A 13,824-nucleotide genomic window follows, 5' to 3' on the forward strand; every position below is an offset into this window, starting at 1 on the left:
CATAATGAAAAGACAAATAAATTATGATAATTAGAAGAAAAAAAAAATACTCAATCACTCAAATTACCCAACCAAAAGTATTTAACACATAAAATACATTCTCAAGGGAAATCAAATTTCAATAGCATTTTTTTATAAAAATCATCACACAGTAATTTATTCATTTTAATAAATATTTATCCTCTAAAGTCATCACTTACATCCATAAGAAATTTTTTTTTTCCAAAAAAAATGCATATACCATAGACTTTTTTTTTTTTTTAAAAAAATACAAATAAATAATAATAAACACACAAATTCCTCTTAAAGTTAATTTCCAAAATAAAATAAATAAATAAATCATCCATCAATAAATTTAAAACAATAATAATAAAAAACAATAAATGGCCTTCAATTAATATCCATAATAACCATGCATCCCTGCAGAACAAGTCTTAACTTCAGGGCCGGCAAAATGCCCCAAAAATAACCAGAGAACTCGGCCACCCGCCCATCTCTTCTCATCTCTCCCTCAAAGCATTTCATCAAACACTTGCCATCCCTTCTCCTTCTCCTCCTCCTCCTCCTCCTCTTCAATGGAGGCTCTCACCGAGCTCTGCGACCTCATCGCCCAGAACCCCTCCCTCTTGGCCGACAAGCTCGCCTGGATCTGCACCCGCTGCCCTCCGCCCACCACGCCGCGCCTCACCCGCTCCCACGTCCACGCCTTGCTCACCATCACCCGCCTCCTCTCCAAGACCCCCTCCGCCCCGCCCTCCGCTCGCATCCCCATCCTCGACTTCGTCCGATCTCTCCCTGCCTCCCTCTCCCGCCCCTCTTTCCTCCCTCAGCCGCAGGACCCTGTGGTTTTCTTTTCTGACTTCTTCTCCTACCTCTCCCTTGCTGCCGCGCTTTCCCCTGACTTCGCTTCCGAATTGTCCCCCCTTCTTGGCCCTCTTCTCGTCTCCGCCGTCACCGATCCCTCCATTCCTCGCGCCTTCCTCTCCGCCGTCGCCTTGCATTGCCCCCCGATCCCCCCTTCTGACTCTGATCGGGTTGTCGTTTCCCTTCTCGAGCTGTTCGGCTCCAATGTTTTGGCCGATGAGTCTGTGTCGGTGTCGGTTTCGATGTCTTCCCTTTCGGAGATCTCGTCCTCTTGGGGCTCGTCGGCTCAAAGCACGCCGTCCAAAGGCAAGGGTAAGGAGGAGGATAGGGATGTTGCAGACGATGGGATCAGCGAGGCCTCGGTTTCATCGAAGCCTAATGACACGAGTAATGCGAGGAGTAGCGTGGACCAGAGTGACAGTGGAGGAGCGGTGAGGCAGGATGTCTCGGCGCTTGAGGAGGAGTCTGTGGAAGCTTTGGAGAAGCAGGAGATTGCTTTCCGGTTGTTTGGTCAAATGCTTGGTCAGTCGGGTTCTGTTAAGGCCGGCCATTTGGAGCAGGTCAGGAAGGTAGCGACGAAGCAGCTCAAATCTTTGCCGGGTTTTCTGAAGGTTCGGCTTTCTGCTTTTGTTTGTTTGTTTGTTTGTTTGAATACAATGCGGTGCATGAATGTCTTGAGGATATTGCTGTTATATGCTGCTTCTAGATTCGAAAGCGGGATTGGGGGGATCAAGGGGCACAGCTGAAGGCGAGGATCAATGCAAAGCTGTCTGCTTGCCAAGCAGCAGCCTTGGTCCAGATTAAGAGCGTTTTATCTCTTGATTCTGATGGGAAGACGACAAAGGATCTGCTGCGAAGAACACTAGCATTGCTTTTGGATGCTGCAGAGGCATGCATTCTTTGTTCGTGGCGGAAGCTGAAGATCTGTGAAGAGTTGTTTAACACCCTTGTAAGTGGAATTAGCCAGATAACAGTCACACGTGGGGGACAACTGCTGCGGGTTTTGCTTATTCCGCTGAAGCCACTTGTTCTAACCACATGCGCTCGGGTACACTCCTGCATCATTCTGATTTCTTGATAGAAACTTTTTATGATAGAGATAGGGTTACTTTATGATTATATTTGACTGTCAGCCTCAGCTAGAGTTATGCATAAGGTATCTAATTGTGAAGCTTCAGAAAACAATTGATAATTGAAATAATTTTAGCTCAAAGTGACTTGAGGGTAAATTGAACTAGAATAAATCAACGAGTCGCTGTTGTGCAGTGGAATGTATAGGTTTGGTAATTTGTCATTGCTATCTGAACTCCAAAAAAGAATTATATAATTGCTGATAACTTCTACAGTGGACTGATGCTAAAGATGAGTGTCCAAATCTGAGCTAGGAGCACTAATTTTCAGTTTGAATTTGCTCTATCATTCCATTTATGGGGTGCTTGAAATCTGGGTTAGAAGCACAATTTTCAGTATGATAAAGAGAGCTTAAAGAACCCGACTCGCCATTCCTGTAAATTATAACCGTTAGTTTGATAAATTACTACTGATAGTTATATTATTAACTTAATTTTTTGATAACATCTTTGGTAATTTATTAGACGATATGTAAGCATTTGACTAGTTAATAGAAGGCATTAGGCAAATAATATCACCTTACCTTTTTCATGTAATGAAGTTCACTTGGTAAAGTTGAACCTTCATGATCCTGATGATGGGAAATTGTGGATTATATTAGTTATTCATGTTGGATCCTAAACACAGACCTTTAGTGATCGATGTATTTAAGTTATTGTTACTTAATTGTGATTTTATGAATTTGGATGCAATGAACTGGATTAAGAGCACTAGCAGAAGACCGGAGCGATGATATTATAAGAAACTATTACTTAGACTTATAAGAATAAGGTAAAATTAATGAATGAGAAAATGCTGCTATAGTTTATGGTGTGGGAAGCAAGAACTAGTTTGCTGCAGCCATCCACTTCTGGTATCTAGGCTTTTTAACTTTTTCAAGGGCATGTATTCCTACAACCATCATACTAACACCCCGATTCAAGGTGCATGTATTTCTATTTATTTCCTTGTCTCGGCACTACTGTAGCTGTCATCTAAATGATGTTTGATATGCATAAAGTATTGAACATTTGATTTGATCTATTTATGTGAATTGTGACTAGGCATATTGTTAAACTAATGTTGGGTTTGCAATATCAATTATGGTGCTTTTCATATCCTCAGTACCTTTTTAAATGTTGTCTAAAGAAGTTTAGTAATAAGTCATGGATCTATAAGAATGTTAGAGCTTAAGAGTATTTGATAGAAATATATTATGACAAGATGCACAAGTTATGTTTTTCAAAATATTTAATGCATAAGAGTGGCATGACCAAGAATTCAAGCTAAGAGGATGAGAGATCCGGACATGTTCAGATCTATATTTACCAAATTAACCAATGTGATTCTATTAATTATTGTAATATATAGGATGATGCATTGGCCCAACTAGTATGTTTGGGTTGCATCTAACACAGTATCATGACTTGGTTAATAGCTTTGTTTGGTTTGCTTGCAATGTGATTTGTTAAAATGGACTAGTGCACATGAAAGGGGCACATTAGAGTAGCTAATAATACCACATTAGTTAATTTGGTAAATATTAGTTTGAAAAAATAAGCTAGGGTTTCTCATCTTATTAGCTTAAGCCTTTTGGTTGAATAAGTGTCAGATAATATATTTGGTTTTTATCTAATAATTTGTTGTAGTATTTAGTGTGTAGTCTTGGATAATATGTTTGATTTGTATTAGCTCTTGATGTGCGTTGAAGATCCAACAGGGGTTTGGTCTGTTGATTATGAAAGAAGTTTATATCTTAAGCCAACCTGTTTCTTTATGTACCATTTGTTTAAATTTATATGCTCTTGTTCGGTCATGTTTCTCATGGATCTTGTACACTTACTGGTTGTGCTACACATAAGCTACTAAGCAAATGTAACTACGGGAAGTTAACATGCATTTTTTTTCTCTGATGATCATGGGGCTTATTAGCTGAAGTTTTAAATAATAATATATAATAGCTGCTTCCTTGTGGTTTTAGCCTCACCCATGAAGTGTATATGACACGTCTCTACATAGCTATACGTATATGCAGTTCATGCCTGATGGCAGAATTTTTTTTATTTTTTATTTTTTATTTTTGTCCTGGTTAAACCACTGAAATATTCTACATTATCTTTTTGTTTGTTAATCATTTTATTTCAAATACCCAACAGAATTCAACCTTGACTTGAGTGAAAAAAGTGAAATATTCAAAGCTGTGGGACCCTCCATTCATGCATGTTTACTCGGGTAGGTAACGTGGTAGGATTGGAAAAGATAGCCTAGAGTCATCCATATCAATTCTTTGGTGGTAGACTCCTGGCTTCTCAATTTCATAGTTAGTACCTGATGCGGTTCACTTGCTATCAGTCCTTTCTCTTTGTGATTTGGAGAATTACCCACACATTATAGCATCTGACAGCCTCATCTATTAGATTAAGAAGCATGTAGTGTAATTGGTGCTTAGTAGAACCATTTTAAAGATCATTTAAGGAATTTGTAGTACTTATTTCTGCAATATTTATTTTTGCAACCTCTGTTCTTTACCCTGTCTTGTCTCCTTTACTTCATTTCTTTTTGAAATCTTGCTGTACCTGAATCTGTTTAGTTTGTGGCTTGTTTATTAAATTGTTCGTGATGCAGGCTGATATGTTGGGCAGCAATCAGGGGTTGATGTTTGTGACTGTTACAAAACTAAGTTGTGAAATAATTGAATTTGGATGGAGCAAAGATAGGGCCCTTGTTGATACTTTCATCATGGGATTAGCTGCATGCATTCGCGAAAGGAATGACTATGAGGAGCAGGTCTGTCTCTAGGTTGTGTTACTGTTCATTATTGTTTATTTTACATGTTATGCTTTTCTGTTGACTGTATTGTTGCACAACCGCAAGCGCACGGTTTTGCCAAGTAGTAATAAAGTATCGATCCCACGAGGACCAAGTATGATTACCAATCTATTGCAACAATGGTTTATCTAGACAGTTAAAAAGATGGAAAATAGGAACAACAGGTAGCAAGAAATAAAACACAATCAAGGCTACAGGAATGTAGGGCTGTGGATTATACTTCAAGTTTAGATGTACTTAGGTTTGGGAACTCAGCACAAAGTGTAACTGAATGATGTGCTTGGATCTAGACTGGTTTTGGGCAGATCTCTTGAAGGGTATTAATCCTAAGCTACTTGTCACTCTCTTTCAAGAGATAACAAGTTGGTCTTGATTAAGGTTATCTCCTACTTTTGTGGTAGATAAACCCTCCTCAAGACTCTAATAAGAACAATGATTAAGAGATAAACCCTCAAGAATTACTTACAGTAAATTCAGGGTGATTTAAGGGGTTCCAAGGCCCAGGTTATCCTTTCAGTTACCTAGATCTTTAAGATAAGCAAGTAACGCTTTCACAATTACAAGCTGTGTAATTTAGTTAAGAAATCAACTCAAGAAATCTACCATTAAGCATAAAAGATCCATACAAAATGTATCAACACATCAAATAATCATCACATTGGGCTAATCCCAAACCTAAGAAAAGTTCTACACACACATTGTCTTAGTTACAAAGGAAAAAATAGGAAGAATAGGAGTATGCCAGAGTATGCCAGACACAGCACAACAGATCTTAGAAGACTCCCTATAGTGACTGCAAGGATCTGATCTTCAATCTCCTAGCTCTTCTCTCCTTCTTCAGCCTCTTTCAAAACTTCAGAACTTCCTTTCTTCTTTTTCAGCCGCCAACCACTTTCCTCCTGCCTTTCTTGCCCTAAAACCCTTCTCTTGGTCCTTTTTTATAATCAGAGATAAAAGCTGGGCCCAGACAACTTTACAGACCACATGTACTTCTCGCTGACCACAGACAAGTTGTGTATCTTCACAGTCTCTAGGGTTTCTCAGCCAATTCCAGCTTTCTACAATTAAAACAACTAAAGAGAGTAGTTTGTACAAAAAGAGAGGGAAAATTATTATGAAGGCTAGGAAAAATGCATGATTATTAGCTAAATGCATGAGGTTAATAATGCAATTTGTAAGTGCAACATGTATGCACCTTGGAATCCTTCTACGAGCCAAAGCATTCCTTATATGACATTGGCATGATCATTTATTGCACTCAGCTTCAAAATTTCACTAGATAGTGACATATGTACATTGCACTGTAGTTTATGCTTATGCTAGAAAATTGTTTGATATCCATGTTTGCAGGTTCATGTCTTGCATTGGTTAAAATATTCATGACCTTTAACTAATGTGCATCTTATTTATTTTGTACGTTAGCGCTTGGTAACTGCTGTCATTAATTCTCCTATTAGCAAAAAAATGATGAGCTGATGTATACATCTATTTTGATCAAGAGCTTTGTTCTTAGTGATTGCTTTTCAATGCCTTTCTACAAGTCTTGTTTTCCTTTTTCAGGAAGGGAGAGACAAACCAGCAGTTCCTGTTTTGCAGCTAAATCTTATTCGATTGCTTGCTGATTTGAGTGTTTCTGTTAACAAGTGGGAAGTGGTAGACATGATATTACCATTGTTTATTGAAAGCTTGGAAGAGGGTGATGCATCTTCTCCGAGTCTGTTGCGTCTCCGTGTATGCAACCTTGCCTCCTGAGCATGTATATGCTCCTGCATATTTTCTTCTCCCTTTTTTCTTGCTGGTTTCATGTTATAAGGCACCACATGATGTTGACTGTTTGATTGTCGTATGTTTTGCTTCCTTAACTAATTATTTAAATATTTCAGTTACTTGAGGCTGTATCTTACATGGCTTCCTTGGGTTTTGAGAAATCCTATCGTGAGACTGTTGTTCTTATGACACGAAGCTACTTAGACAAGCTTAAAAGCGTAGGCTCCGCTGAAAGCAATACAATGGCTCCTGAGGCTACTACTGAGCGGGTAGAGGTATAAATTAATTGCCATTATTTTGTGTTTGGTTTTCTCCGTTGTGTCCTTTTTTTTATAAAATGTTAACCACTTCAACAATGTCCTAGACTCTTCCTGCTGGGTTTCTTCTTGTTGCTTCTCGACTCATCAGGCCAAAATTGAGATCAGACTTCCGTCATCGGCTTTTGTCATTGTGCTCTGATGTGGGTCTGGCTGCTGAGTCCAAGAGCGGAAGGTGCAAACCCTGGAAATGTAACTCAAGTGTGGATTTTGATACTTTTCTCTGATTGTTGCTTGATCTAGATTTTATGTGCTTGTAACCGACTCAAATTTAGAGTACTGATAAACCTCCATAAGTTTAGGTGTCTTTTGAGTAGCTTTGTGTATTGATTGTCTTTTGATATCTAGATTCTAGACTAAAACATGCGGTATTTGTCCTCTACCGAACATTGGTGTTTCTCACGGCATAGTAATTAGGATTTAGGATGGTTTCCTATTATCACCAAAAGTTCTATGAGATTTTATTCTTTCTCGAGTTTTCTAAAACTTGCTTAACTAATAATTTGGTTTCTGCAGAAGTGGTGCTGATTTTCTGGGCCCTTTACTCCCCGCTGTAGCTGAAATATGTTCAGATTTTGATCCAGCCTCAAGCGTTGAACCTTCTCTGTTAAAATTGTTTCGCAACTTGTGGTTTTATATTGCCTTGTTTGGGCTAGCACCTCCTATTCAGCAAAATCAGCTTCCAACAAAATCTGTTTCTACCTCATTGAATAGTCTGGGTAGCATGAGTGCGATTGCTCTTCAGTCTGTGGCTGGACCATACATGTGGAACAATCAATGGTCTTTAGCAGTTCAACGCATTGCGCAAGGAACTCCTCCACTTGTAAGCTTATTTTAGTGTGCACATAAGTCAGATTGGCCGTATGCATTTTGTGCAATGTTCAAATTTTGACATCTATAAGTACTATTCTTCTTGAAATATGGCAACTGTGTCTATTGGTAGGTTCATTTGAGTGCGCATAAGTTGTATGGGCTTTGTGTATTTATTATCATATGCAATTCTGTTCTCAATTGTTTAGGCATAAGTCATTCTTTAGATTTTCATTTCTTAAACTACCATTGTTGTTGTAATATGTTTACTTTTGCAGTATGTGCACAAAATATAGTCATTGACATCCATGCATTTCACCTTGTATATGACTTGATAAGCATTTTCTCTTTACCCTGTAGATGAAACTTCAGATGACTTTGAAATGGTATACATGTAAGGTTATGGATCTTTTGCTCAATTTATTTATTTATTTATTTATTTTCATTTGTCATACTTGTTTTGGTGCAAGTTGTTACGCTCGCAAGCCCTTTTGAAAATCAAGACATGCCACATATGAATTTATTTAGCTGCACTATTATGCCCTGAAAGCTTTCTACTATTAGCAAATTGTTGGTAAACAGATCTATGAACAGTAATTTTAGTCTGGGTTGTTTTCTCTAGGTTGTTAGCTCTGTGAAATGGCTTGAAGACGAATTAGAGCTCAATGCTCTCCACAACCCTGGGAGCCGTCGAGGAAGTGGCAACGAGAAAGCTGCTGTAGTTCAGAGAGCTGCTCTTTCTGCTGCTTTAGGAGGCAGAGTTGATGTAGCAGCAATGGGATCAATTTCAGGTTCATGTGATGTAATGCTTATATTTTATATTTTCAATGCTATAAGTTTACCATATTCGGAGCATTTTTTTTTCTTTCATTCTCTTCTCAGTTCATATATTATATCGAACCATCTCAAAACCATTAATTTTGACTCTTTGAGTGGAATTAAACATTTAAATTAATTCATCTAGTGTGCTGTATTCCTCTGTTATCAGGTGTCAAAGCAACATACCTTCTTGCGGTTTCATTTTTGGAGATAATTCGTTTTAGTTGTGGTGGTGGCTTGCTGTCTTCTTCCAATACCTCAGGAAGTGCTTTCAGCTGCGTGTTTGAATATTTACTCACCCCAAACTTAATGCCAGCTGTCTTTCAGTGTTTGACAGCAATTGTTCACAGGGCTTTTGAAACCGCAGTGGCATGGCTGGTATTCTCCAAACTTCTTGAAGGCTGCTTTTTTTATTGCCAACATCAAGTTTACTTTTTCTTTTCAAAACTCATGAAATATATGTCTTATGTTTTGCATAAATATGATCTGCATTGCATGTGGATTTTACTGAGGAGTAGTCAGTACAGTTGTACAATTTTTTTCATGCATCAAATTATAACAAACTTCTTCCCTGTAAAGTCTATTTCTTATGGTGCATATATCCTAAATCTTTATGGGACTTTGAACCAGCTATTTCAGTGAGTGTGAATATGGATATGATACATCTTTGAGATTATATGTGGATCCCTTTTGTTTTGTTATGAAATCTGAATGTTTGAGTTATCTGGAGTTTCTGGATGAAGTTAAGAAGCGAATTATATTCTTTAAATTAACAACTAATATGTACTAAACTAGATTTGGTTGGGTAAATTTCTAGAGGGGTGAGTGCCTTTAAGATAACATGAATTGAAAAAATAAGGAGGTCCCATAACCCTTCTTACTGACTGCTTATGTAGTTATGTTATCTTTTGTCTCTTGAGAACATTTTGTATGAGATGGCTATTTTATCATCACTGCCGACTTCATTCTACCAATAACCATAAGATATAGACAGATCTTGCATACTATTTGTTCATCTCCTGTGTGCGTCTCTTTTTGAACTGAGAGAAGGCTTCAAGTTTGGCTATATTTGAAAATGCCTAAATGTAACTTTGTGTGACGAGATTGGCTGGATTATTTTGGCCTTGATTCTTGACAATAAAGGGATGATCTAAGGTTGATTAATTGCATAACTTACCAAAGACGGAGTAAATCTGCAAATAGTTTAACAGATGTGCTGTATTCTTGATTTGATAATATTCTATCTAACACTGGTAGATTATTTTTCTGCAATTGTTGGGGATCGATTGAACAAGTCTTTTTCCTCTTTCATTTTGCCTTACATTGTAAATTCCTCAAAAAAGAGATTAAAAAGTATTAGAAATTAATAAATTCACCATTTTTTAATGTTTAGTGACAACTTAAACCTAAATTCCTTCGTAAAAGGTTTTATTTGAGTTCACTGCATTTAATATTAAACGGCTTCTGGAATTGTTCATAATTAATGCAGTTGATTAACTTCTTTCTATTTCATTGGACTGATTGTGTAAAATGCATTTTTAGGATGAAAGAATTTCTGAAACTGGGAAAGAAGCTGACAAGAGGGAATTAGTTCTTTCATCTCACACATGCTTTCTTATAAAAAATCTCTCACAAAGGAATGACCATGTTCGTGACATCTCTGTTAGTTTATTCACTCAGCTGAAAGACAGATTTCCACAGGTTAGCTCATATCTGCACACAACTCCTTTACTTAAACCTTTGATCTTTATGAATAATATGGATAAAAGTCGGAGACTTATACAGGTTTTGTGGAATTCTTCTTGCTTGGATTCACTTCTTGTTTCGGTTTATAATGAACTGCCTTCTGCTCTTGTCAATGATCCTGCTTGGGTTGCTACTGTCCGCTCTTTGTATCAAAGGATTGTTAGGGAGTGGATCACTGCCGCACTTTCATATGCTCCATGTACTACACAAGGACTTCTGCAGGTTTGATGAACCAACTATATTTATTTCTATATGAAATATATAATCATTATACTTAAATATTAAAAGGACCAATTTTAAGTTCGACAACTCATGTGCTTTATGATGTTTAACATGCAACTTTCTGTGCAGAACTGTGTTCAGATGTACCTTTTGTCTTATTCTTTTTTTATTTTTTTGAATGTTGTATTTAACTTTCTGTTTTTTATGTTTACAGTTGTATTTTGATAGCTTCTTTTTCTTTTTCTGTTCACCTGAAGCTAGTATCACTTTCATTTTCTGTGTGTGTTTATGTTTGGCATTTAGTTTTCGTGAACTCCAGGCTTTCCCATATTTTTATTATTGATGCAGGAAAATCTTTGTGAGCTAAATGCATGGCAGAGAACACAACATGCAACTGATATGGTTTCTCTTTTATCTGAAATACGCCTTGGTACTGGGAAAAATGTGTGTTGGACGGGAATAAGAACTGCGAATATTCCAGCTGTTTTAGATGCTGCTTCAGCCGCTTCAGGAGCCAAAAAAGACGTATCAGAAGGTTTCATCTTGGAAGTGCTATCAACTGCTATAGTGAGTGCCACAGTGAAATGCAATCATGCTGGGGAGATTGCTGGTATGCGAAGGCTGTATGATACCATCGGAGGGTTAAATGCTTCGCCGATAAATTTTGGACTTGGTGGTGGCCCTCAATCTTTGAAAGCAGGAGTGCCCTCTGCACAAGTGCAGACAGATTCTTTCAATGAAATTCTTCTTAACAGATTTGTTCAGCTTCTTCAACATTTTGTTGCCACAGCAGAGAAAGGTGGATCTGTGGAAAAATCTCAATTTCGTGAGTCATGTTCCCAGGCCACTGCTTTGCTTCTGTCTCACATGGTATATTTTTTAATTTTCTGTCTGATTTTGTCTTTCCTGTTTGGATGATCAGCATTGGGTTACTATATTTCTGATAAAATATCAATTGTCAATTTTGCAACTTGATACTGGTTTCATTTCTGATAATTGTATTTAGGGCTCTGCATCCAAAGTGAATCTGGATGGATTCTCACAGCTACTTCGGCTACTTTGTTGGTCTCCTGCTTATATTTCGACCCCGGATGCAATGGAGACTGGAATTTTTATTTGGACATGGCTAGTCTCTGCAGCACCTTCACTTGGTCCTCTTGTACTTGCTGAGCTTGTGGATGCGTGGTTATGGACCATAGATACAAAGAGGGGTCTTTTTACATCAGAAATGAGATTTTCTGGGCCAGCAGCTAAATTGAGGCCCCACCTTATTCCTGGAGAGCCAGATGCACCGCCTGAAAAGGATCCAGTTGAAGGACTTATTGCTCACAGACTTTGGCTGGGTTTTTTCTTTGACCGGTTTGAGGTTAGGAATTCCTACCACTTTTCAGCCTTATCTTCTTTTAACTAAATTTTTCAACGCACTCCTTTCTAGCATAAATATTCTATTAATAATAAATATGTAGCATGAGTCGTACTATTTCTGTCATCATATTATCCTGGGTTACCTTCTGTCTTGATTTTGTAACATGTGATGATAATTCATAGGTTAGGTTGCTATCACAATTTCTCTTTGGATTCAAAATATGGAATTTATCTGATGAGGAAATTTTGATGAAAATTGAAGAGAAAATAATTAGCTAGTAAATGCCATCATCGATTTGTGATTTAATATTGATAATTCACATCAGATAAAGCATTATATATTCTCATTTGCAATGTAAAGCATACATAGATTATATATCTCTCTGTTGCAACATGGATGTAGCAGCAAAACAAATCTGAGGTTATTGTGAGTTGTTGCAAGGCTATATGTAGGTTTATTAAGCAAATATTATTCTTGTATTTAACAGCAGCAACACTAGAAATAGATTTCTGTTGTATCTGATTATATATCTGAAGTATTTAGCAATTTCTTGATCACTGGATGCCTTTACTGAAATTTAGTTTTAGAAACTGCATGGAGTAATGCATTTCTCTCTAAATGGGACCTTTTCCATGATTGCATATGAGAATTTAAATATCAATTTCATCATTCAAAAGTTTTTCCCTTGCATTGCCAATTACAGTGTGCCAATATGAGTTGATACTTTCTGTTACTATTATCCTTTGTCAAAGAAAATTGATGCATGAATTTGAAACTTGATAATCTGGAATCATTTTGTCTCCTTTGGTTGTTCTTTCTTTCTTTTTTCCTTGTGATGCTCCTACTGATAATTGTTGATTAGGTTGTTCGACATGATAGTGTGGAGCAACTATTACTTCTTGGTCGAATGTTGCAAGGAACCATGAAATCTCCTTCTCATTTTTCTCATCATCCTGCTGCTACTGGTACTTTCTTCACGGTGATGCTCCTTGGTCTGAAGTTCTGCTCATGTCACTCCCAGATTAATCTGCAGAATTGTAAAATGGGACTTCAGTTATTAGAGGATCGAGTTTATCGGTAATTTATCCCCTTTCTTTAATTGTGCTTGTGCTAAGATTATTTATATGTATAATATTTATGGAAAACTAGTATACATCAATTGTTTAGCGTGGGGGTGAATTGTCATTATGTGCTTTTCTAAGAAAAAAAATTTGCGGAGGGTGGTGGCTGGGTGGGTATGGTTTTTGGGGGTAAAACGGGTGGGTACCTGCGGGTTATTATAGTTATATATATATATATATATATTACACATAAAAGACAAAATTTAGTTCCATTTTAAAATTTGATAAGTTAATGATTAGGGAGGGTTTTTTTTTTGCATGCACTCCCTTGTAATAATGGGTTACTCAGAAAAAAACTGCAAAACTTAATTAGTTACTAATTACATATTTTTTACATGGATACGTAAATAATTACATACTTGAGTAAAAGAAAACATATTCAGTGGTGATTAGAAAGAGATTTGCATGTTATATATTCATTAATACCTAATTCAAATTTCAAAAGAAGTTTTTCATGTATACCATTACAAGACTTAAACATTACAATTTTGAGATAAGCTTATTTATAAATAAGCCCATAAAAATTAGCTTACAAAAAGCAAAGAAGATCATAATCACAAATACCCACGAGTGATCAGCATTCCTGCAGGCAGGTACAGGTAAGAGATTTATATGCCAGTAAAATTGATGGCTAAGTTCTACCCTACCCACGGATAGATGTACTGTAGACCAGGTCTCCATAATTTGGAGAAAATTTAACCATTTATTAAATATGTGAACTATTCAGTTATGACGATATACTGGTGAATTTAAGGCATGCAGTTCATCTAGCTGTTGCATGCTGATGATCTATGTATGTTGCTATCAAATTTAACTTGGGTGAGCCAACCTGTCTGGACTTCTTAGCTTTAGA

The 13,824-nt window shown here is 37.1% G+C and overlaps 1 protein-coding gene across 2 annotated transcripts in view; it reads left to right on the forward strand.

Moving 5' to 3' along the window:
- The first annotated feature begins 427 nt into the window (after positions 1-427).
- Positions 428-13,824, forward strand: part of LOC120258956 (phosphatidylinositol 4-kinase alpha 1) — a 32,920-nt gene continuing 19,523 nt past the window's right edge. Inside the window, exons 1-14 of one of the 2 annotated variants that reach the window (XM_039266445.1) lie at positions 429-1,475; positions 1,571-1,912; positions 4,600-4,761; positions 6,364-6,534; positions 6,687-6,845; positions 6,935-7,062; positions 7,404-7,710; positions 8,320-8,488; positions 8,686-8,894; positions 10,059-10,217; positions 10,302-10,484; positions 10,833-11,354; positions 11,491-11,850; positions 12,713-12,927. In XM_039266445.1, coding sequence (XP_039122379.1) covers positions 576-1,475; positions 1,571-1,912; positions 4,600-4,761; positions 6,364-6,534; positions 6,687-6,845; positions 6,935-7,062; positions 7,404-7,710; positions 8,320-8,488; positions 8,686-8,894; positions 10,059-10,217; positions 10,302-10,484; positions 10,833-11,354; positions 11,491-11,850; positions 12,713-12,927 — 3,986 coding nt within the window. In that variant the 5' untranslated portion in view covers positions 429-575. Of the gene's footprint in view, positions 1,476-1,570; positions 1,913-4,599; positions 4,762-6,363; positions 6,535-6,686; positions 6,846-6,934; positions 7,063-7,403; positions 7,711-8,319; positions 8,489-8,685; positions 8,895-10,058; positions 10,485-10,832; positions 11,355-11,490; positions 11,851-12,712; positions 12,928-13,824 lie in introns of both variants that reach the window. The other variant, XM_039266444.1, reaches the window with a different exon arrangement.

Source organism: Dioscorea cayenensis, chromosome 4 (genome assembly GCF_009730915.1).
Source record: "Dioscorea cayenensis subsp. rotundata cultivar TDr96_F1 chromosome 4, TDr96_F1_v2_PseudoChromosome.rev07_lg8_w22 25.fasta, whole genome shotgun sequence".
NCBI classification, from domain to species: Eukaryota; Viridiplantae; Streptophyta; class Magnoliopsida; order Dioscoreales; family Dioscoreaceae; genus Dioscorea; species Dioscorea cayenensis.